At 41.2% G+C, this 26,038-nt stretch overlaps 1 protein-coding gene across 9 annotated transcripts in view; it reads right to left on the reverse strand.

Annotated features, from left to right (window-relative positions):
• The window catches only part of LOC137346640 (RIMS-binding protein 2-like), a 326,747-nt gene that overhangs the window by 213,751 nt on the left and 86,958 nt on the right, over window positions 1-26,038 (reverse strand). For 7 of the 9 annotated variants that reach the window (XM_068010266.1, XM_068010269.1, XM_068010264.1 and 4 more), the window contains exon 1: window positions 20,378-20,644. The exons of the other annotated variants lie outside the window; for them this stretch is intronic. In XM_068010266.1, the coding sequence (XP_067866367.1) occupies window positions 20,378-20,506 (129 nt within the window). In that variant the 5' untranslated portion in view covers window positions 20,507-20,644. Of the gene's footprint in view, window positions 1-20,377; window positions 20,645-26,038 lie in introns of those variants that run through there. 9 annotated transcript variants of the gene reach the window in all.

Below are 26,038 nucleotides of genomic sequence, written 5' to 3' on the forward strand. Positions count from 1 at the left end.
TTAATAGACCCTATAATTGGTTATCCACTGCTGCCTCTTTGAAAATAGCCCGCAGGCGGGAAGATGCCAGCATATCGGCATGTTGCTCTCCCACAGCAATTTTTCTGCCCCACGGCAATTTTTCTGCCTGCCTGCCTCTGGTCACACCCCCATCGAACTTTGAAAATTCAGCCCAGTGTTTTGGCTATAGTGTGTCAAAGTCAGTAGCCTTGATTTTAATAGTGGAGTGGGAATGATGTGCTAGGGGCAAGTGTTAAGCGTTGTTGTTACAGAGGTGGAAATAGGTACTCTTTCGAATGGAGAACCTATGGGATCAAGTAGGATATTTCAGCCTGAAACAGTAGACAAGGAGGAGGATGGAGTCAGTGGCAAGTTTGTCAGGTGGATCAAAAAAAATAGCTTTAGTCTCCCCAGTTTGAAGGACTTTGGGTCAGCACGAGGACAACATAAGAGGGAGTGCAAATGCAATTTAATTCTTTATCAATTCATATTGCAGAAAAATGATAAAACATAGTGGTTTGCTAATACTCTGTGTCGTATACACTGTATCAAATAATTGCACAGTGTTTGTAGACTGAGAGGATCTGCAATTGTACCTTGTCTCCTGCAATCCCCAGCTCCTAGTCTAGCAATGCAATCTAATTACAAGCCTATCATGCAGAAGCCCAGGAGAGCACTAATAGACTGATAATGAAACGATCATTCAAAGTACATGAAGTGGCTGGGATACCCAGGATTACTCAGGAGTAACTGCCGCTCTGTAAAATGGCAGCTTACCCAACTTTGGTGTAATCATCCTTTTTCTTTGAAATGATCACAACGTTCACGTGCATATTAAATAATCCACTTACCTAAAGAATTTTCATTTACACTCTCATGGTAAGAGGTGTCATTGATTTATCTGTTATCTTCCCTCTCTTGAGGCTCACCATTTTGAATCTAGTCTGAACCTCGCAGCTTGTCTGATAACACAGATGCAAGCTGCATCTCAGAGTGGCTCTGTTAACTGACCCAGAAGCTTTTTTTTATTCTTTCATGGGATGTGGGCATTGCTGGAAAGGCCAAGCGTTTGCTGCCCATTCCTAACTGCCCTTAACAATTGAGGAGCTTGCTAGGCCATTTCAGAGGGCAACAACGAGTCAACCGCATTGCTGTGGGTCTGGAGTCACATGTAGGCACATGTAGGTCAGACAAGGTAAAGATCCAGGTAAAGATGACAGATTTTCTTCCCAAAAGGACATGAGTGAACCAGATGGGTTTTTACGACAATTGATGATTGTTTCATGGTACCATTATCGAGATTAGCTTTCAAATCCAGGCTTTTTTAAAATTAATTGAATTTATTAATTGAAATGAAATTCCACCAGCTGCCATGGTGGAATTTGAACCCATACTCTAGGGCATGGCCTGATATTACTAGCCCAGTGACATGACCACTACACCACCATCTCCCTTGGGATTCAGACTGTTCTAGAAGCTGAACTTGGTCTGGTGACACATTCATTTGGTATAAATTCTGTGACCTTGAGAGTTGGCTGTTGGAAAAAGATATCGAGGGGTATTATTTCTTCAAATCTTACTGCATGTCTATGGAAAAAAGCACTGAGACACACATTCTGTTTAAACCCTTAATGCAAACATCATATCTCTCACCTATATTTCTAGTCCCATTCATAGTTACAAGTGTTATTCACAATATCCAGACACAGGAAAGTATTTCACACTGAAAGCAGTCCTCTCCTCTCATGCTGTCTTTCTCTTTAAATGGATATTAATATTAATGTTCCAGAGCATGCTGAAGAATATTTACCATATTGTTAGCTACCATATTTCACCCCACTCCTTATTTCAGACATGCTGCTCCACATAAACCTGCTGTTTAAGTAAATGGCAGCATTTGTAAGACTCAGGCAGTCTCTCACTTCTCCTCAGATTTTAATTTCAGTTTCTCTAATCCCTGCAAAAACTGACTGCCTGTAATGTATATCATAGGCCAATCTCCTCCACAGGTCTCTCTATTGGGAGAAAGTGGCCTAGTAAAACTGTAATGACAGATTTAGCCCATATAAACTGGCACTGATTGTTGCAAATGCGTCTCATCCGCTATCCCTCTACTAACAACCCTCCTGGTTCTCACTGGCACTCTTCTCCTTCCACTCCCCCACCACCCCTCCAATTCAAGTAGACACACTCCTCTCCAATCAACCCGGTTCAAGCCTGCACAGGCTTTCTATATTCAGTTGATCGGCACTGTTTCATTTCTCCCTGTTGGACATTGTGGACAGTTGACATCAAGGAGCAATAGACTTTCCAGTAATAAACAGGTTGGCTTTGAAGCATCGTCAGAAGAATGCATAGGTTGTCTTCTGATATGTAGAGTGCAAAGAAATACACAACAGCAATGAAGTCAACCATGAGTGACTAAAGTGCAACTTCAGGGGCTAAGGTGACAAACATAGGTACAGGTATCCATTATCTTTACTATAGAAAAATTGTGATTGATAAAGCCTGTTCTTCAAAGAGGTTGGGAAAAGTTAGGACAGTAAGTCTTGTTCGAGGGAAGTAGCTTTGGAGTAAGCAACTACAACTGTTTACATGAATAATCTGTCTTCAAAGGATTTGGGCATCAATACATCATGAGGTCTTATCCAAGAAATGTATCTTTGATGTTGGCAAAATATGGTACATGAAGGAGGATGGTTTTCAATCGCTCTGCAGAGGGTTCAAAAGATAGAATCTGAAGTCAAAAGCGACTCTCTTTTATCTGGTTAAGCTGATCACTCAATCCAGTCATTAATAAAGTCTGTTTCTCTCCCCACAGATGCTGCCAGACCTGCTGAGTATTTCCAGCACTTTGTTTTTATTTCAGATTTCAAGCATCACAGTATTTTGCTTTTACATTAATAAAGTCTGTTCCGTATACTATAACGTGCTGCATGTTTACTCAAAACATGTTTGTTGTCACCATAGAAAGGAGGGTGAATGCTAACACTCCCATCACAGCTAATGTTTTGTACGCTCATTCCTCACCCCTTCTCAGTTAACCTTCCCCTCCCCACCATAAAGCATCATTCCCAGCTTCCCCTCTCCCCTCCAAAGCATCACCACAACTTTTTCCTCCTGCCCTACCTCCTCATTGCCATCAATTTCCCACCTCCCCTCCAATGCCACCCAACTTAAGTCAGGCTCCTAATGAGATTCTGGCCATTGCATAAATGGTCAGCAGAAAAAGGTGCAAATTTCCACAAAATTCCTGTTTTCATTTTGAACAGCAACAAGTCTTGGTAGGAACTGTGCTGAGGAGAAGTCCAGTTTACACTGAATTTTATTAACAAACACCAACATCCACCCCCAAAATACTGACCAGTGACATGCATACGCCTAGCTGATCGGGAATTTTCTTTCTTTGGATACTTACAAATTCAAATCTTCAACTAACAGCACTACAGAGACCCTGGAGACATCTAAACTCTGATCCAACACAGCATACATCAAAAGAGAGGTTTGCTCACTGTTGCTGAGAGCAGCATGTACTAATCTTTAAATACACTAATCAGGTACACATCAAAGGCACAACCTCTCCACATCTAGTTTGCAGCTTCCTGCTGTACCTGCGAACAGCAGCAGGATTAAGACGAAGATTTAACAAAAGAATTTGATCAGTCACATACTTGTCCTCTCCGACAATATTTACCTAGAGCCCATTTTCATCAACTAAACTTTAGACATTCAAAAGATGAGGAAAATTGTTGAAAATTGTACTACTTTCTGCATGGTTTGCAGGTCAGAGGACATGGATTAATTTCTTTTATCTAAACATATGAAATCTCACTAGAACATCTTCACTGACAATTTTGTGCTTAAACTTCTAATAATTAGTATTGTAGCGTGGCCACTCTGCAGAAATTAATTTCACTAAGATTACAGGACCAAGTAGGTCAAATCCCAACCACCAACATCTATTACAAGCCCACTGACTCCCATAACTACCTGGATTATACTTCATCCCTCGCTTCCTCAAGGATTCCATTTTCTTCTCCCAGCCTCTCCGTTTCTGTTATGTCTGCTCTGATAATGCCACCTTCCATGTCAGAGCTCCTGAAATGTCCTCCTTTTACCTATGCCAAGGATTCCCCTCCAATAGGGTTGACAGGACCCTTGACCAACTCGTCCTGTATTCTGTGCTTCTGCCTGATCCCTTCCGCTACGGTTCCATGATAGGGACCCTTTGTCCTCACAGCTCCATCCCACTAATCTGTGCATTCGGTACGTCGTCTTCCACAATTTCCGCCACCTTCAACATGACCTCACCACCAAAATACATCTTTGCCTCCTCTCCTCACCCCTCCCCTCCCTCTGAGCATTCCAAAGGAACTGATCCCTCCATGATTGTTCACTCTTCCATCACCCTTAACAGCTATTATCCTTCTTCGGCACCTTCCCATTCAAGTGCAGGATATAAAACACCTGCCCATTCATCACAATGCTAAACCCTTTACACTGGGGAGATTAAACACAGATTAGGTGATCATTTTTCCGAACACCTCCGAACTCCCTGGTGCTTGCCACTACAATTCGCCATCCCACTGCCACTCTGACCTCTCCATCTTTGGCCTTCTACACTATACCAGTAAAGCTGAATGCAAGTTTGAGCAACTGCACTTCATCTTTCCTCAAGGATGGCAACACCTCCATTTTAAATTCTTATTCCTGATTTCAAATTCTTCCATGTCCTCACCCTTCGCTATCTCTGTAATCTCATCCAGCCCCACAACTTTCCGGGATGTTTGCGTTCCTCCAATACTAGTCTCTTATGCATCCCCAATTTTATTTGCTCCACCATTGTCAGCCTGGACCTTAAACTCTGGAATTTCCTCCCTAAACCTCTCTGCCCCCTTTCTCCTTCTTTAAGATCCTCCTTAAAACCAAACTCATTGGCCAAGCTTTTGGTCACCTGTCCTACTGTCTCCTTAAGTGGCTCAGTGTAAAACATTCTTTGCTAACACTCTTTTGAGGTGCCCTCGGACATTTTACTATGTTGAAGAACTATATAAATGCAAGTTGTTGTTGTAGGCCAGGGTTGGCCACCTTAATAAAAAGCCATTTTTTAAAATTTGGTCAAAAAAGCAATATATTAAGAGCTGCAATGCTGTTACTCAAATGCCAACAATGAAAAACAAGAGAGACACATTTTGACAACATTTTAAAGGTTTTTACAAAAAAAGTTGTTAATTGAATGATACTTTCTCACAAGTACAATGTTAATAAAAGTTTTAAAAAAAGAGACAAGTCATTTAATTACCATCAAGGTCGGGAGCTACACAAGTCCTTAATGAGCCACATGTGGCTATAGAGCCACAGATTGCAGACCCCTGTTCTATGTACTTTTCAGCCCTCAGGTGTTAATAATGACTAACAACTTCAGAGCTTAACTGCAGCTCTCATTTTCTCTCTGCTGGTAGACACTGCAATGTGGGATGGGTAATTTCGGGGATGGTGGAAACAAGCTGATTGGTGCTTGGACTGGAGATCTCGCCCACCTCATTCTTGGTGGCAATTTATGCTTTTCTTCCATCAGACTCCTGCTCCACCTTGCCAATTATTCATACCTCTCACTGTACCAATCTCCCTCTATCTCTTCCTCAGTATCTTGTAAACTTCTTTTATTTACTTAATTTCTCACATTATGCCTCGTTTTGTTTCCTGTGCATATCTGAACTGCTCTTTAACCATTTATGCATCCTACCTCAGCACTTTATAGATCACCTTGTCTTTTCCTTCATGTGTGGTCATTGTCTGTGTTGTTTCCCAGTCCCCATTTTCCTTGTTCTGTTCCTGTTTAAAAACTGTTGATCTATAACATCATTCAGTGCTGAGGAAGGGTTTTTATCTGAAATGTCGACTGATTTATGCTCACAACAGATGCTTTGTGTAACCTGCTGAATGTATCCAACGTTTTCTGATTTTATTCCTGTCTCCTGCCCCCTCCCCTCACTGATAGTAGATTAAATTCTACCTCCTACCTCCTCTATCCTCACTACACTGACACTAGGTGATTAAATCCTAACTCCTTACCTCCTCTCACTTCAAAACACTGACACTACTCAATCAGTCATTGGCCATCTGCTGTTTTCTATAAAATTCAGAATTAAATGAAGGGAGTACAAAGAAAGAATACAATGCTACGAACAACAATAGGATTTAAAGAGACAAAGATGTTCCTGGAAAGTGCCTAACCATTTTGTTTGCCAACTTGGACATTGGACACAATTAGTGTCAAACAGTCACTGCATTTTCAGAATGTTACTGTGTCACAGCCACATATAATTATCATGAAAATTATGTATAGCTGCCTCTTACTGATAAGGACATTAAAAAGGGAAAGAACAATCAGGGAGATATGTGTCAAAGATCAGTAACAGCACTTGTGGAAAGCATAGCCAAGCCAGCCTGTTCCATTTATCACATTCTCATCACTGAGCACAGGCCTCAGAGATCACCAATAACTTCAGTCTTGGGCATTTTACTCATTCATCACTGTACAGATTTTTGACAAAGACTGAGAGGAGACCTGATAGAGAGGTCTTTAAAATTATGATAGGGCTTGGTAGGGCGGATAGTGGAGAAACATGTGGGCGATTCCAAGACAAGTGGGCATAAATATAATTTGGCCACTACCTAATTTAGGAAGAACCTTTTAACAGAGAGTGGTGAGAATGTGAAATTTATTGTCACATAGATTGGTAGAAGCAGATGGCATTGATGCATTTAAGGAAAGGCTTGAAGCACACATGATGGATCAAGAAACAGAAGGATATGGAGCAGTGTGGGAAGAGGCAATTAGAGTGGGAGGAAGCTTGTGTGAAGTATAAAAACTAGGATTGAGAAATTGGGCCAAACAGTCTGTTTTTGTGCTGTAGATTCTATGTAATTCTATGTGATTACAGAGATGTATACATTGCATTGCATCTATATGTCAGAATGCAAAAAGTCTTGATAATGACTACAGCTATTTTATTAACAAAATTCATATAGTACATGCAATGGTTGCAATATTCCATTCATAGCATGCCCTTCAAAATTAAACTTTAGCATCAACAATTTCCAATTTGTCAGATGTTAAAAATATTTATGCTTAATGATACAGCATTATGATGGTGTGATGGAAATCCCACATGCCAAATGGAAATATTAATTTAATCTAATGGAACTTTGCCTGAGACTTTTACTGGACATTCTTACAAATAATTTTTAAAAAGCAGAACAAAGCAGCTAAGATGGCCACACACAATTTCCACATGAGAAGCCAAAGGTCGGCTGGAGACAGAGGTGATTACCCAGTCTAGCCAGAACAATGGGGGTACTCTCTGATTAAATGACCTAGAATGGTTTTGTCAATGTTGATCATCGAAAGCCATTGACACCCATTGACTTTGAAAGACCAACCCCCCCCCCCACCAAGTACATCTGAACAGCCTTGAATTTCAAAGACCTGTTTCCGGAAGCTTCTGTTTCAAACAAAGAGGTGGTCAAATCACATGATTGCATGTGTAACTCTGGGAGTTTGTGAATTGTGCCTTAGAAGTAAACTGTAACTGAGATCCAGCAAGAAAACATCTCTCTCTCTCTCTCTCCCCCCACCCTCCAGTAAAATTCCAGTGAAGCCTCAGCTGCAAACCTATCACCCAGCACCGCCAGCAACCAGGGGCATGGATAAAGCCCCTCTTCTGCCTTCCGGAACCTGAGAAGCAAGCCTGAACCATGCATGGCCCAGCAAGGACTTCAGGATTACAACTTCAACTAAGTACTCTGGGACTAAACTTCAGTATTTAAATTCCATTTTTAATCAAAGGACTCTATTCCAACCTCCCAACTCTGCTTTTCCCCTCTGTAATCTATTTGTGTGTGTGCACCTCTCGTGTGAACGTGAGCTTGGATGCTTTGTGTATTTTTGTAATTTTGATCGGTTTAGAGTTTTAAGGTTAATAAACTTACATCTTTCTTGTTTAAACTCAAGAAAACCTGTCTGATTGGTTCATTTGCCATTATATATTTGAGTAACAGGAGCAAGTCCTCCCTGGGGTGGTAAGTTAAATCACTGTGTTAACAAAGATAAACCCTGTTGCAGTCAAACCAGAAAAGGGGCAAAAGGGGAGCCTGAGCCCCTCCCTTACCTGATCATAACAATAGTGATGTGCCACTTCAGGCCATACTTTTTAGCAGTAAACATTTTGCAGAACACAGTCTATTCACATATACTGATTTTCACTGATAAAATAGTTTGCAAGTAGTTTGTAATCACAGAAACTTATATTACTGTCATTGAGACCCATAAAAGTGATGGGAACTATGTAAATAATCATTGCTAGCTTAACAATGCTTTGTTTGTCTTCATTTTCCCTCCTTAATAATCTGCATGCACTGAAGAGCTTAATAATACCTGAAGTGGATTAATAAGGCTTTCAATTCATTTTCATCGGCATCTAGTAAAACTTCAAAATTAGGACCTTTATTTCATCCACTACTCTATCCCCATTTAATTTCATCTTGTCCTTAACATCCTTGGACAAGGGAGAGGGATTAAAAAAACAGCCAGATGTTGCACTTCCTGACTCCTGTTGGAAGTCTGTGTATGGAAGTATCACCTGCAACAGGATTTAGGCTCACCAGTAATACTTCCAACAATCAAGCACTCAATGTCCATAGTCACAATGAAGACTTGGCATTTGGGTGAGATACTGGAGGGTGATTGGTGCCTGTGGAATTGAGCCCCAGCAAGAGTCTCCAACTAAAAGACAAGGGGTGAAAATTAGGAGAAAATGAGGTGTTGATCAGTATTACTTGTGTATCTCTTGTTTGCATCTCTCATATACCTGCAATAATCAGTCTACACTGTGTCTAGCAGCACTCTCGACATCTCCTGCACACTGACTCAACTTTTCTCTTTGCCAGACAGGTCTAATTTCCTGTCTTACATACAAAGCAGGCACTGTGACAATGAAACCTATTTCCTCTCACAGGATAAAGTACTGATGGCTCTCTGAGGTTGAGATGTTGATTAAGGTATAATTACAGCTGTTTCCATGAACAGTCCAGTGATGGTGGCAATGTCTTTCTTCAGAGCTTAAAGCAGCCAGTTTAGTATCAGTAGCCACAATGGATTCCCCCCCTCCCCCCACCGTCAACCCATTGGAATTTACCATTGAACCATCTTAACAGTAGCTCTCATCAAGTGCTCTTGAAACACAACTCATTCTAACATTGGCTCACAGCAGCTGGCTCCTCGATGGCAAACTAGCACACTGTCCAAGTTGCGGACCATGTAAGATGGAATGTGTCAACAAACATTAACAACATTAAAAACCATCCCAAGGCACTTCAAAGAGGCTCAAACAATAAAAATGGATGTCAAGTCAAAAAAGGAAATATTAGGAGTGGCCAAAAGCTTGATTTGAAGTGGGTTTCAAGGAGGACCTTCCAGAGTGTGACATCTAGGTGACTAAAGACACGGCCACCAATGGTGGGTTTTGGGGTGGGGCGGGGTGGAGTGGGGATTGCAAAAGAGGCCAGAGTCAGGGAAACAGAGAGTCTGGGTGGAGGGCATAGGAGAGTTGTACAGCTGGAGGAGGTCACACTGATAGGGTGTGCCGAGCACAGTCAATACGTATAAGATTCCCAGCACTCAGATTCACACCTTTGTATCAGACTTTTGTCGAAGCTGCAAAGAAATAAAGATTCAAAATGATTACGTCAATGTTCAACTCCAGGAATGAACATTTTGGGATATAAGCTTCAAGGTACCCGAAAACCTGAATGTTCAAAAGCATTGAGGCAAAACAGAGATACTTACAACACAGAAGAGCCGGCACTGCAAGGCTAATGAATTACAGCCTTCCGAGACTACTGCACTACCATTTACACTTTAATTATTGAAACAAACTGACTTGTAATTATACTGGCAGAACAGAGGTAAGCAGCAATGTCTTATATATATGTTCTAATACATGGTGGAGCCCTTCAGCCTTGGCTCAGTGGTTGCACCCTCGCCTCCGAGTCAGCAGGTTGTGGGCTCAAGTTCCACTCCAGTGACTCGAGTGCAAAATCTAGGCTGGCACTTACGAATATACAAAATCAGTGGGCAAGAAAAAAAACAGCTGGTTCACCAAGCCGGTCCCAAAACATCGGAACAGGAGTAGGTCATTCAACCCTTGAGCCAATTCTGCCATTCAATTATATCATAATTGATCTATATCTTAACTCAATTTTCCCGTCTTAGTTCCATAATACCATTTGCTGAACAAAATTCTATCGTTCTCAGTGTAGAAATTTTCAATTAACTTAGCCACAACAGTTTTTTGGGGGAAGACAGTTCCATGATTTCCAGTTCTGATGAAAGGTCACAGACCTGAAACGTTAACTCTGTTTCTCTCCCCACAGATGCTGCCAGACCTGCTGAGTATTTCCAGCACTTTCTGTTTTTATTTCCGAGTTCCACTACCCTTTGTGTGAACAAGTGCTTTCTGACATCACTCCAGCATGGTCCAGCTAAATTTAAGGTTATATCCCCTTGTTCCAAACCGTCCCACCAGAAGAAATAGTTTATTTCTCTATCTACCCTATCAAATGCTTTAATCATCTTAATCAGCTCAATTAGATCACCCTTCGTCTTCTGTACTCAAAGAAATATAAGCCAAATTTATGCAATGAGTCCTCATAATTTAATCCTTTTTAGACTCAGTGCCATTTGGTGAATCTGTGCGGTAATCGCTCCAGGCCAATATATCCTTCCTGAGGTGTGGTGTCCAAAACTGAATTCACTACTTTGAATGGGGTCGAACCACAGCTGTAAAGTAACTTCCAACAATTTGTTTTCCAGCTCTCTTGCGAGAAAGGCCAACATTCTTAGTTTTTTAAATTTTTTTTTGTACTTATCCACCAGCTTTTAGTAATTTCTGTACTTGGATCCCCAAATTTATCTGCTCATTCACTGTTCCCAGCTTCTCTGAACTATCTTTCTTTGGTCGAAAGTGGATCAAATCTCACTGCCCCACAATAAACTGCATCTGCCCATTTGGCCCACTCAGCTAATCTATCAACCTCCCGTTGCGACTTTGTGCTCCCGTCTCTGTTTATTGTGCCAGCAGTGTCGTCAGCAAACTTGGACATAAAGCTCTCTGTTCCATCATCCAAGTCATTTATAAATGTAGTGAAAAGCTGAGGACCCACTACAGATCCCTGGGAGACACCATGGGGAGCATTTTTGTTTTGTTTGAGGCCCAATGCGATCTTTGAAAGGCTGGACAATCAGTGGCCAGGGTGCATGCTCATCGTCCTTCACGCAGGGCCAACAGAAGTCCCTCCAGCCCTGAGAGACTGGCAGACCCACAATCAGAGGTGGGAGCTGATGTAGGTAAGAGGGAGAGGGGACCTCAAGATGGAGGTGCCCTCTGAAGACTTTTTAAATAAAGATGAAATTTATACCGACCACAGCTGCTAGACCCATACTTTGGAGCTGTGGTCATCTACCAGAATCGGCCATAGGGAGCGGTTAACAAAGTTATTTGGAGTACTTCCCCCCCCCCCCCTCCCCGGGTCAGCTGCCGGGAGGCTGCCTCCAAGCATTGGCTGGGATTTGGCTGTCACGGGGAGGCCTGACTGCCACCTGGAATAAGGGCCTTAATTGGGTACCCACTGCTTGCTCACTACCCCCAACCATACACTTTTAAAATGGTCTGGAGGCAGGAACACGTCAGCAAACCAACATGCCATTCTCCTAGGCCAATTTTTCAGCCCTTCCGCCTCCCGTCCTATCTCTGACGCAAATCAAAAATTCTGCCCCATTAGTCACATCCTACCATTCTGCATACATACCCATTATCCCTACTTTGTCTCTTGCCTCCTAATCAATCCCATCCAAGCCAATAAGTTGCATCCAATTCTATGCTGTTTCATCTTTGTTAACAGTCTTTTATGTGCAACCTTGTTGAATGCCATCTAGAGCTCCATATAAATAACATCCAAAGACACTCCATTATGTATCACAAAAATTACCTCCGCAAAAAATTCAACTAGGTTCATTAGACATGACTTACTTTTTACAAATTCATGCTGATGCTCTCTGATCGGCACACATTTGTCCAAATGCTCGGTCACTCTGTCCCTGATAACAGATTCTAGTAATTTCCCTACAACTAACTTTAGATTAATAGGCCCTTAATTTCCTAGTTTATCTCTCCTACCCTTCTTAAATAATGGAGTGACATTGGCTGTTTTCTAATCCAAGTGAACAACATTTTTTTTATTCGTTCGTGGGATGTGGGCATCACTGGCTAGGGCAGCATTTATTGCCCATCGCTAATTGCCCTCGAGAAGATGATGGTGAGCTGCCTTCTTGAACCGCTGCAGGCCTTGGGGTGTTGGTACACCCACAATGCTGTTAGGAAAGGAGTTCCAGGATTTTGACTCAGCGACAATGAAGGAACGGCGATATAGTTCCAAGTCTGGATGGTATGTGGCTTGGAGGGGAACCTGCAGGTGGTGGTGTTCCCATGCAGCTGCTGCCCTTGTCCTTCTAGGTGGTAGAGGTCATGGGTTTGGAAGGTGCCGTCGAAGGAGCCTGGGTGAGTTGCTGCAGTGCATCTTGTATGATACACACTGCTGCCACTGTGCAGCAGTGCTGGAGGGACTGAATGTTGAAGGTGAATTCAATCAGGAGAGTTTTGGAAGATTCAGACCAACACATCAACAATTTCCTCAGCTTTTAATACCCTGGGGTGAAAACCATCAGGTCCTGGAGATATGGCTATCGTTAATCTCATTACTTTCTCTATCTCCATTGTTTACTTCTGTTGAATCTAGTTATTTCCTCCTCTTGATTTATTTTTATTTTTCCTTGTATTCTAGTATCTTATCCACATTCCCAATCATGAAAACCAATACAAAGTAGCTATTTAGTAAACTATCACCCATGCCTGTCATTAAGAGGCCCACATTACTTGTAGCTAGCCTCTTTCTCTTGGCTTTGATATCCCTCGCAAGCTTCAGTGCTGTACTGAGGCAGTGCTGCACTATCAGAGATGCCATCGTTTGGATGAGGTATTAAGTCAAAGTCCCGTCTGCCCTCTCAGGCAGATGTAAAAGATCACGCCAGCAGGGGAGTTATCCCCAGTATTCGGGCCAATATTAATCCCTCAACAACTCCCAAAACAGAATATCTGGTCAATCTGGTCATCAGCTTACTGTTGGAGGACTTTGCTGTGCGGAGATTGGCCGTCAGGTTTTCTACATTACAACAGTGTTTATACTTCAAAAGTATTTTATTGGCCGTAAAGCGATGTGGGTCTTCCTGAGGTCATGAATGGTGCTCTATAAATGCAAGTATTTTTGTGAGGGATGTGGGGAATGAGGGGTGGAGCAAACCAGAACAAAATAGCAGACTAGAGACCAAGGTGGAAATCAGCACAATATACTGTGCCATTGAGTCACTGCCACACCGCAAGTTCCTAATTTTAGATGTACTGTCTTGGAGAAGATACCAATCAATGATCAAATCCACTGAAAAAGAAGAAAAATCAGAGGTAGTTATCCCAAAGTGCAATCACACACTTCACAGCAACATTAATTAGGTGTTGGATCTGGTCATCCTAGTGCCTTCTTGTCCAGGCATGGAGTAAGACATGACCAGAGCAAGAAAAAAATAAATAATTGCAACAATAAGATGGCTCAGTTTGTTGATGCACATCCCAATGCAGATCTGAGCCAAGCTGAGCTGGAACATCCCATGTTTGACTGTTAATCTGTCGAGGCTCTATAATTGACCCAGTGCCTGAGCTAGGGGGCTATGATTCTCATTTCTTATCGCTATTCCTGCTGGAATTTGCACACGAAATGCCTACATACAGTGGCTTACCACAGCACTGGAAGTTGCAGCAGAGTCTGATAGGATGTGCATTTGCAATATGAGATATCAAACTAGTGAACTGTTTTACTAAAAGTAACACCATAGGTGAAACTGTCATAGGTAAGTCAGACTGCCTTAGTAACTCACCATGGAAATATTAGAAACAATGAGCTTGGGTGGTAAGGGTGGATGTGGAATGCAAAGGCTTACTCTGCTGATGAAATTTCTCATATGTAGGGTGAGAAAATGCCTGCAGACACTTGATTACAGAGCCAACGAAGCATGAACCAGACCTGCATCTAATTCTAATTGTTAGTATGCAGCATAATATCTGCTGACACCTTACCTCCTGCAGACTTCAGCCACCACTTTAAGTGCGCCAGTAAATAACCCTGGCAGATTCAACCTCCCTGTCCAAGTTCGTGTACTGGAACAAATTCTCCCTGTTCCATGCGGAACGTGCCATGTGCTCACTCTAATACCTCCCCGCTGCATGTTGCAACATGTTAGCATAACAGTTCAACATCTCAGCAGCAGATGAGTTGAACTCAGGGACATACTGTACACCAACAGATTGGAGAAGTTCAAGGCAAAGACAACAAAATACTTCCAAGAAAATTAGGTAAATTCCCAGCATAGTGGTGGTGGGAACACTCAACTAACTCAGATGCCCTCAGAGAAATATTTTAAGAATTAATTTTTATGAGATTTACAAGAATTTATTAAAACAGTGATGCTACCTTTACTATATGCAGAGACTGGACATTAGGATTAAGTACATGTTAACCTCATATTTGCTGCAGCACTCTGAAACAGTGCAAAATGCCCTTGGAACTGAGCCTGCTGTAACCCATAGTTGCTATTTTGACAGTAACCCAAAATGGGAAGCTTCAGGGAGGATCACTGTGATTCCCAAAGCTCAAATCCAAAAAAGAGAAAAATCAAAGTAAATTTCAGCAGACACTGAAAAACTTCAGTAACATTTTTTGAGGACAGAGAAGGGTCAAAAGTTTGATATACTGCATTTCCTATAATGGAGCCCTTTTGAGAATTCTATAATTAAAATTATCAGAGAAAGTGATCAGGAGTAACTGAGTCCGAGGAGCTGAATTAATGCAGCAGAGTCCGACATAGATAGGTTAACTCCAGGGTGCTCCAGCATCCCTGCCATTTCAGCAATTAGTTGGAAAATTCAGCCCCTTTCACCTCAGTTACCCAACTCTACAATACCTGGTAATGTTCAGACCTCCATTATTCAAATCTACAATACCTGGCTATGTTCACATCTTATTGTTACTCAACTCCACAATACCTGGCTAGACTCCTTTTTCCTCCCTACTGCATCTTCTATCTGGTCCAAGGTCCCTGTATATACTTAATTCTTCGATTCTCCTCATGAGCTGTGCCTCTATGAAATCTTATGATAGAATCCGGAGACAAAATGAAAGCATCCAGAATTTGTCTGACGTCTTCATTAGTGAATAACTAATTTGGCACATTACATAATCCCCATAATATTTCTAGCTAACATATATCTCTTATCAGACCTGTCTTGTCTTTCCCCTGCTACTTCCATAGTGTAAAAATGTCTTTAACTGTTTTGAGCTTCTCAAAACAAGACTTTCAGTTGCCTTATTGGCTTTTCCCCCCTGTCATTCCAGGAATCTTTAACTGACTTTGCCAGCTAGCTCGCATTTTTTTGATCTCTGAATTAAAAAAAAATGTTTTGGTCCTTGAGTTGCTTTTTCACCTCATTCAGCCCTCTGGTCATTCATGCTTTTTAATTAATTTTGGCCTCCATGTTCAGCAACGGTAGTTTGGGTTGTGCTTTTTACTCTCTTTTTCTGATCGACACACTTTCACATTTTTTTAAAATGATCTTGTAACAATTTAGTATTCCTTTTACTGCTTTAGTTTTCTAGTTTTGCAAACCAGTCTTCTCACAGCTCCAGAGGCTTGCTCTGATTCCTGTGACCTTGGGCTATGGCTATTATTACAATACAATGAAGTGGAACAGTACCACAATCACCAGGGCCCAAGAATTCACCTACTTTCAGTCTACTAAAAGTAATGTTGGACTGCCAACTCTAATACTGCATCTTCCACCAATGCCCACTCACATAAAACCCATCTTGTTCACTAATGTCCTTTTGGGAAGGAAATCTACCATCTTTACCTGGTCTGGCCTATATGTAACTCCAGACTCACAGCAATGTGTTTAACTCTTAACTGCACTTTGAAATGGCCTAGCAAGCTACTCAGTTATCAAGGGCAATTAGGGATGGGCAACAAATGCTGGCCTTGCCAGCCACACCCTTAAAAGAATTTTTTAAAAATCCTCACCAAAAAGAATCATCAGGATTTAATGGAGGATTAGCACTGAAGTGGGCAGTAAAGCAGGAATGGGCACCACACAAACATTTATATCCTTATCTAGACTATACAAAGTGACTTACAGGGGAAAGGCAGAAATGAAATTTAAATTACACCATTCACATGGAGGAGTTTTGAAAAGAAGGGAGGTTGCTACATTGCACAGGACAGTCAAGCAGATGAGATTCATACAGAGGAAGTTCAAGCGGAGGCGCGCAGAGCAGGACAGTCACACAGAAGGGACTCTAGGAAGATACAGTGAAGGGGACATTCATACAGAGAGAATACAGGAAAGAAGGAGGCACAGTGAGCAGGATAGTCACACTGAGCAGTTTCAGGGAAGGACATAGTGCAAAACGTTCCCTCAGAAATGGCTTTGGTATTTGTACTGAGGAGCAGTAAAGGTAGAAAGTGGTGTTCCACAGGGATCGGTGTTGGGACCAAAGCTGTTCACTATTTACGTAAACGATTTAGACTTGAGAATCAGAACTACAATTTCAAAATTTGCGGATGACTCCAAATTGTGGGGCATAGTTATTACTGAAGAGGGCTTCAACATGACAGTAATAAATTTGCAGAATGGAAGTGTAAATGACAAACGAATTTTAATAAAGACAAGTTGAGGTGGGGCAGTTTGGTAGGAGAAATAAGGACTCCTTGGAAAATAAGTCTAAATGGTTAGAGGAGCAAAGAGCCGCAGGGGTACATATTCACAAATCATTAAAAATAGCAATGCAAGTTAAAATGTCCATTAAATATGCAACAAAAAACAGTGGAGTTCATTTCTAGAAGAACAGAATTGAAATGCAGTGATGTAATGTTCAACTTGTTTAGAGTCTTGATTAGGCCACAGTTGGAGCACTGTGTACAGTTCTGATCTCCATATTACAAAAAGGATATAGAAGAACTGGAGAAGGTGTAAATGAGATTTACATGGATGATGGCAGAACTGAGAGATAATAACCATCATGAGAGACTGAATAGGTTGGGGCTCTTTTCTCTAGTAAAGGGAAGGCTGAGGAGTGACTCAACAGAGGTCTTTAAAGTTATGAAGGGGTTTAATGGAGTAGATGCAGAGAAGATATTTCAACTTGTGGTGGGTTGAGGAAGTCCAAATCTAAGGGCCAAAAGGAAGAGTCACTAATAAATCCAATAAAGAATTTAGGAGAAATTCTTTACCCAGAGAGTGGTTAGAATGTGGAACCTGTTATCACATGCAGCAGTTGGGGCAAATAGCATAGATGCCTTCAAAGGGAAAATAGATAAACAAATGAAGGAGAAAGGAATTGAAGGAATTGCAGATAGAATTAGATGAAGTAGGGCGGGACATGGCTTCTATGGAGTATAAACAACACAGAGCAGTTAGGATGAATGGCCTGTTTCTGTGCTGTAAATTCTATGTAATTCTACATAATAAATTCCTATATTTATAATAGAAACTGAAAACTTGTTACACTGTAATTACACTCTCCAGTCAATAGAGGCACCACATTATCTCCACTGGTGACAATGCAATGACAGCGAGACAAGTTGACACAGGCAGTGTCCACTATAAATCCATACATGGGAACTTATTGTGGAAAATGCTGACAGACATTGGATGCAAACACAAGATTTTTAACACATAGGTACATGCGCTACTTCATATCACCTGCCGAAATTACCTTGCTTTCTGATCTTTAATGTTTGTTAATGCAAAGCCCATTAGAGTAAAGAATGTAACCAGAGCACACAGTTATATCCAAAGCAACCTGTAAACAAACTCACCTATATCTGTATAGTGCAGGGATTAAAACTCTGTTAATATCCATCGGTGAAGGAGAATGTCACCTCAGATCTGATTTACTCCCCAACTTTATCATCTTCATGACAAGTGGACAAGACAAAACTCACTCAGTGCATGGAGGGGAGGCGGGGGGTGGGGGGGGGGGGAACAAATGCCTTTAGGGGGATACTCATGAAATTTGTTTCAATAGCGACCTGTGCTGCAGTACATAAAGGCATATCTGGATGTGAACCATGTGTTTATGGATTGTGAGTGACGACTGATTGCAACAAAACTTCCAGCAACAAACACACTCCAGCACTCATGCCTCCATATAAGTACACACATATGTTCCTCAATGGCATTAAAAAAACTTCAGACCAATAACTATATAACAATGTATTCTCTGAGCACTCTTAAGCCAGCTTGTGTGACCTCATTTCATTCAGCAAAAATAGATACAATACAGACACTTCCCCAGGGAGTGCTCTCACCAGACACAGAGAGAAGGCCCGTCACTGCTTATAAATCCATTGGTATTGCCTTGTTTAAGAAGCTGCATAATGTATGCAATAAAACATACAACCGCAGTGCACTGCAAGAACAGGAGACTGCAAGGTATGACAGGAGGATCTTGATGCGACTGGACAGAGATTATAGGACACAAATTGTGATACTGCACTGCTGGCATTGAGCTTTACTATCATGAGTGTTTGTCGGAAATGGGGCAACAATAATTGAGCCCCAATTTGGTGCCCAGCAGTCCCATTTTAGCAAGGCTTTGTACTGACAACAGTCTCACAATTTCTGCCCTACAGCTCAAACACATATGCTGTGCTTAAATATTCATATAAATACAAGATTAATGCAGAAAGAAAGGACAGATACCCCTAATGGACACATAATATAAATATATCTATGTTTTTCTGATCAAGCATAGTGTCAGTAACACATAGAAAATAACAGATTGCTCTAATTAAGGAATTCAAATGCCATCATTAAATGCAGGATGGAAGCTCCAGTACAGAACAGCAAGTATCACAAAATACAGAGAGGTTCCTGGAGGACAGTTTTGTTCAGTTAATTTTCTTTGACATTGCTTCTTTTGTCAAAGGCATGTGTCAAGGCCGATATAGGAACAGCAGTAGGCTATTTAGTCGATCGAGCCTGTTTTGCCATTCCATGAGATCATGGCTGATCTGTGACCTAACTCCACATACCCGCCTTTGCCCATATCCCTTCATAACTTTGGTTAACAAAAATCTATAGGAAATTAACAATGGCCACGATATTCTATTCGGCTGATGCTTGATAAACTCCAGATTGAAGGATTATATTGTGATATTAGGAATACCAAATGTATTCTGCAGTAACCAAGAAATAGCACAGATAATACATATTACATATATATATATAAAAACACAGCATGCATTAAGATCTTAAGAATACCATTAAATTTCTTGACAGTACAGATTTCAAAGTGCATTGCGATATACAGCTAATCAATTGGTTAACATGCTGCGCAGTGCTATCTCTCTGGATATTTCTCCCGCAAAAGCATGGTTTTAATGCAAGTGAATGAGTTCTCTTCAGTTCCTGTTCTTCCCATTTTGGGCTGCAATGGCTGTCAGAATTACAGCATCATATTTTACAATTACACGTATCACTACAATGGAAACCACACTGTTGGATTATCACAGACTCTACATATTACTGCACAACACACTCGTGTCAAAACTGGAACAGGTGAAAACTATGACCTGCCTGAATCTACATCATCAGCAATAGCACCCACAAAACCACAGAATGATCAGACAGATATCCACACATTGAACATCCTGAGCTTCTGTCCATTCTGTGCTAACCCAAAGCTGTTGACCTGTCTGCATTGGCACACTGCAGAGTGTTTCAGCACACACTTTACACTGATTGACACCCTTCAGTTTGTCTGTAAGTTAAATACTAACTGGCAGAAATTATTCTGGAATACTTGTTTTAAAGGATCAATGGAGCTCTAAACAGGTAGCTGCAATATTTTATGGACGAACCATTGCACTTGCAAATTTTTCCAAAAATTTGATGCAAAAATACTGTCACAGTTCTGCAATGGTTTCCTGATTGTAGACATCAGTCTCCTCCTGGGAGCTCCAGGAACAAGAAAGCAGTCACTTTGAGCTGAATTTGCCCCCACTGCCTGGCAAGTCCACTTCAAACAAGCTTTGCGCAGTCCCCTGCAGCTGGGACAGTCACACTCAGTTCAAACCCTTACAGCAACCATGTGACGTAGAGCTGTCTGTCAGACACATCTGCATTCCCCTTTTTACATTCACAGCTCTTACCTGCTGCAAAGCCTCCATTTCCCATCCGTTAATATTCTCACACAATGAGCGATGTCCTGGTGTCCCCTCAACAGTGACAAAGAGATGTTGCAATGATGACCGCGTCTCCTCCTCAGTCCGTGTTTCCATCCCAAAGTCTGCAGTGAAACGCTGCTCACAGCTCCAGCATCAGCTGCCAGCGGCCACTGATCCCATCATCAACAAAAAACTGTCATACATCAAGCACACAACTCCAGCTTTTTTTTCCCCCTAGTCGGTAACACAAAAGACGGCAGTCTGCAGTTTCTATAGAGACAGTGAGTCTCGGTAGTGGACTGTGTATTTGAATGTGTCTCAACGACAGAGCAAGTTCCTTACAGCCAGCCAGTGCGCATCACATCATCCTATTTATTCGGCACCCTCCCATCCATCAATAGACACACTACTGGTCCTTCAGCCACAGCGTACGACGATCCAAAGCTGCAGTGCAGTGTCGGAGATGTACCTGCTATCCTATTGCTCCCCTATTTGGAGCAAATCAACATTAAAACCTACCACTTCAGAGCCACCTTCTGCAATCCACCAATCGAGTGTTTTTCTCAGAGCTAGCCTATCAGCAGGCAGTGTGTGCCCGTTGCCTGGGTTACAGTATTAGAATGCTGTGTTTGCTATTGATTAGAGAGGTTAGCATACTGCAATACCGAAACGCAGCCTTCAGCACATTTCAGCAAAGATCCCACTCAACGCAACCCCTCCTGTCAAGATCCCAGAGAATAGCAGTCTGCTTCTACAGTACTAAAAGGATCGCATAAAAGCAAATTTGATCCCCGCAGGGAAGCAGTGACAACCGGCAGCAAACACAGGAAACTTATCAGCAACCCACAGACTAGGGCAGACCAGCAGAAAAATTCATCCACAGAAGCCTACAGCTTCATGTGCACTGCTGGGACTCCTCAGCAACAGCAGAATAAAAATGAACTTCTGCTACAGGACCTGTATTCCATTTAAAACATGCTCTCAATAATTACTATTAATGAGGGACATTTTTCCAACACCACTGCTGTAAAAAAAAAATCATACAGCATCACTTGAAGGAGGAATTGCTGTTTTAATTCTCAGAAAGAGCCCACCGAAAATTCTCATTGGGGAGCTGGCAGCTTTGCCCAAAAGCAGCTATTAGTCCAATAAACTACAATCAGCAAGCTTGCTGCTCCTGCCTGTCTCTCAATAACCCTGGCATTAAAATATAACTGGGGAGTGAAAGAAAGAACATCTCATGTCCATATGTTCCACAAAGAAGCTGACAGGCATTGCACAATACATATTATTCTGTCTCAACGTTTCTTCTAAGTACTACACACTGAATTTATAAACCATTCGGTCCAACTGGTTTCTGTCTCAACGTTTCTTCTAAGTACTACACATTGAATTTATAAACCATTCGGTCCAACTGGTCTGTGCCAGTGTTTATGCTCCACACGAGCCACCTCCCACCCTACTGCATCTAATCTTATCTGCACATCCTTCTATTCCTTATACCTGCATGTACTTGAAGGCATCTATGCTATTCACCTCAACTACTACATGTGGAAGCAAGTTCCATATGCACTCTCTAGGTAAAGAAGTTTCTCTTTACACAGCACTCCAACTGTGGTCTAAACAAAGTTCTGTACACGTTCTGTACACGTTTAATATAACTTCAACAAGAAATGCTGGAAATACTCAGCAGGTCTGGCAGCATCTGTGAAGAGAGAAGCAGAGTTAACGTTTCAGGTCAGTAACCCTTCATCACTGACCTGAAATGTTAACTCTGCTTCTCTCGCCACAGATGCTGCCAGACCTGCTGAGTATTTCCAGCATTTCTTGTTTTTATTTCAGATTTCCAGCATCTGCAGTATTTTATTTTTATTTAATATAACTTCCCTGCTTTTCAATTCTATTCTTCTAGAAATGAACCCCCGTGCATTTTTAGGGTCTTGTTTACATGCATTGCTACTTTTAATGATTTTTGATAGATCTCTTTGATCCTCTACACCATTTGAACACTGATTATCTGAGCAGTACATGTATGTACGTGCATGTGTGTGCATAAATACACTTATTACATGTCAGATAAGACAAGTGAGTGAAAATCATATCTGCAGAATAACAGCCTCTGTGTGTTATATAAAGACACTGACACAGCCACAAAAATTACTTCAAGTCAGCACTTCCAGGTTTTCACCTTTTCATGATGCAATCTAAACCATATTCAAAGTAGAGGTACAGGATGGCAGTGGTAGATAATAGGGTCACAGTGCAATCAGAGGGCATGGGAATTCAGAGTCACAGTTGGGGAAGTCAACACAAAGGTGTGCTGAGAAGCAACTACTATACCATCCAGGGAAGGCTGGGATTCAGGAGGCCCATACTGAAATCAGGTGGCTGCAAATGGTAGGGACAGACCTGTGACTTAGCAATGAAATCACAGATGCCCCATTTATGAGGTGAAAAACCCAAACACTGGGTTCTAAACACCAAAATCTCAGATAAATACATCCAAAACCAAGCAACAAATGGTTGCCAGAGTTTGACAATAAACAGCATTTTATTCTCTATCAGTAATCTCTCTTTCTTTTGTTTTTTCTATTGATGATGAAGATACTGTTCATTTGTTAAGTTGTCATTTGTCTGAACTAAAAGCTTTGAAAATCCAACCTCAAAGTCTCCTGGAAAAAACAAATAAACTATTAAATTCTCACAGAATGAGGGGGCGCAACTTTCTAACCTTCAACTCCTATTGATGCATAGTTGTCAGCCTTTGAACATAGAAGGGGACAAAGGAGCAGGAGTAGGCCATTCAACCCCTTGAGCCTGTTCCAGCATTCAGTGAGAGCCTTGGGAAATTTTACTAAGTTAAAGGTTTTATATAAATGCATGTTGTGGCGGAAAACATGGCTGATATGTGTCTTAACTTCATTTACCTCCTTGACTTACAAAAATCTATCAGTCTCAGATTTTAAATTAATAGTTGAGCTAACATCTACTGTTTTTTGTGGGAGAGTTCCGCACTTTTACCAATCTTTGCATGAAGAAATGTTTCCTAACTTCTCTCCTGAATGACCTGACTCTCATTTAAAGGTCATGTCCCCTTGTCCTTGACTCCCTCAATAAAAGAAGTTGTTTCTCTCTAACTACCACATTAACTCCTTTCAAAATCCTAAAATCCTCGAAAAATAACCCCTTAACCTTTTATATTCCAGGGAATACAAGTCTAGTTATCTCTCCTTATAATTCAACCCTTGTAGCCACGGTAACATTCTGATGGATAAGCCTCGCAATCCTTCCAAGGCCAATATATTATTTCTAAGATGCAGTGCTCTGAAGTGTACATAGTAATCCAGATGTGGTCTAACTAGGGTTTTGTATAGCTGTAGCAAAGCTTCCTCCCTTTTATATTCTAGCCCTCCAAATATCAAGGTTAACATTCCATGAGCCTTTCTAATTATTTTTGTACCTGACTACTACATTTTAGTGATGTGTGTGTGGATCCCTAAATTTCTTTGGACCACCATTGTTCCTAGCTTTTCACCGTTTAATAAATACTCAGATTTATCCTTTTTAAGTCCAAAATTAATGTCATCACAATTGTCTGTGATGAAATCCATCTGCCACAGTCTTGTCGACTCACTTAATCCGTCAATATCTTTTGGTATTTCATGCTCCCATCTACACTACTATTACACCAATCTTTATGTCATCGGCAACCCTGGATACATGGATCTCTCTATTACGTTATCCAAGTCATTAATAAATATAGTGAATATTTGAGGCCCCAGCACAAATCCTTGTGGGATACCACAAGTCACTTCCTTCCATTTCAAGTACATACCCGTTATTCCTATTTCTACTGCCTAACCAATCTCCTAACTTGCAATTCCATGAGCTTTAACTTTAGCGAACAGTCTTTTAGCTGGAACTTTATATAAACTGCTTGCATAGACATTCTCCTGCCTACTACCAGTTACTTTCTCAAAAAATTCAATTAGATTTGTGAGACTTGACCTATCCTTTATAAATCTATGTTGGTCCTCTCTAATCAGCTCAAATTTGTCGAAGTGTTCAGCCACTCTGTCCTTAATTATAGATTCCAATGACCTCCCCACAACAGATGTTTGACGAACTGGCCTATAATTTCCAGGTTTCTCTTTCTCAGCTTTAGTTAAATAATAGATTACATTTGCAATTTTTCAATCTAAAGGGACAGTTACTGAATCAAGAGTGCTTTGAAAGATTTTTGCTGAAGTAGCTTCAATTTCCCCACCTACTTCCTTTAAAACCCTGAGGTGGAAACCACCAGGTTCTGGGGATTTGTCAGTCTTTTGTGCAATTATTTTGTCCAGCACTATTTTCTTGCTTACATTAATTTTAGAGAGTTCTAATCCTTGATTCATTATAAATTCCCTAGAATGTCAGGAATATTATCCTCCTCTACTGTGAAAACTGACGCAAAGTAATTATACAAGTCTGCCATTTCCTTATTTTCATTTGAAATAGTACCCACATCTGTTGTAAAGGGCCCACATTACCCTTAACCACAATTTTTCTTCTAATATAATTATAAAAACTTTGTATGTTAATCTTGATACCCCTTGCAAGTTTCTTTTCATATTCCTTTTTGCAGCTCTTAATATTTTTTTGTCTTCCTTTGCAGCTCTTTACATCTTGTCCAGTTCCCTGCATTCACACTATTCTTTGCACTTTTGTATGCTCTTTCCTTTAGTTTCATGTTATCTCTCACCTCTTTTGTCAACCATAACTGTTTTATTCAGTAAGCAGAGTTTTTGCCCCCTAAGTGTATAACTGGTCCTGCATTAAGCTAAATTCTTTTTTGAACACTTCCCAGTTATCTGTAGTTGGACTTGGTAACAGTTATGAACAGCTTACTGTTGTCAGCCTTTGTGTGAGTCCCATTAAGGTTAGCCTTACCAAAATATAGAAGCTTAGTAACTGTTCTGTTTCTCCTTTTCAAACATGACATAATTTGATCATATTACAATCACTCTTAGTTAAAGGTTGCCTTCTTCTTCTTTGGCCTCCTTGTCTCGGGAGACAATGGGTAAGCGCCTGCAGGTGGTCAGTGGTTTGTGGAGCAGCGCCTGGAGTGGCAATAAAGGCCAATATAAGGTTGCCTTACTGTTAGACTATTAACTAAGTGTGCCTCATTACTTTACTCTTGTATAGTCTGTCTCCTTGTTGGTTCTGGAACATATTGCTCCAGAAAAACTAGCCTGAATGCACTTAACTGCTCAGTGGTAGCGCTGCCACCTGATCAGAAAGTTGAGGCTTCAAGTCCACTCCAGAAACTTGAGCACAATATCCAGGCTGGCACTCCAGCGAAGTACTAAAGGACTGCTGCACTGTCAAAGGTGCCGTATTTATTTCAGATGAGATATTAAACTGAGGCCCCATCTTCCCCCGCAGATGGATGTAAAAAATCCCATGGCACTATTTCAAAGAGCAGGGGAATTGTCCCCAGTGCCCAAGCCAATATTTTGCCCGAAAACAGACTTACTATTTATTACCTCATTGCTATTTGTGAGACCTTGCTGCATTTCCTACATCACAACAATGCCAATACTTCAAAAAAGTACTTAATTGGTTGCAGAGTACTTTGGAAAGCTTTGATGTCATGAAAGGTGC

This window comes from Heterodontus francisci, chromosome 30 (genome assembly GCF_036365525.1).
Source record: "Heterodontus francisci isolate sHetFra1 chromosome 30, sHetFra1.hap1, whole genome shotgun sequence".
NCBI classification, from domain to species: domain Eukaryota; kingdom Metazoa; phylum Chordata; class Chondrichthyes; order Heterodontiformes; family Heterodontidae; genus Heterodontus; species Heterodontus francisci.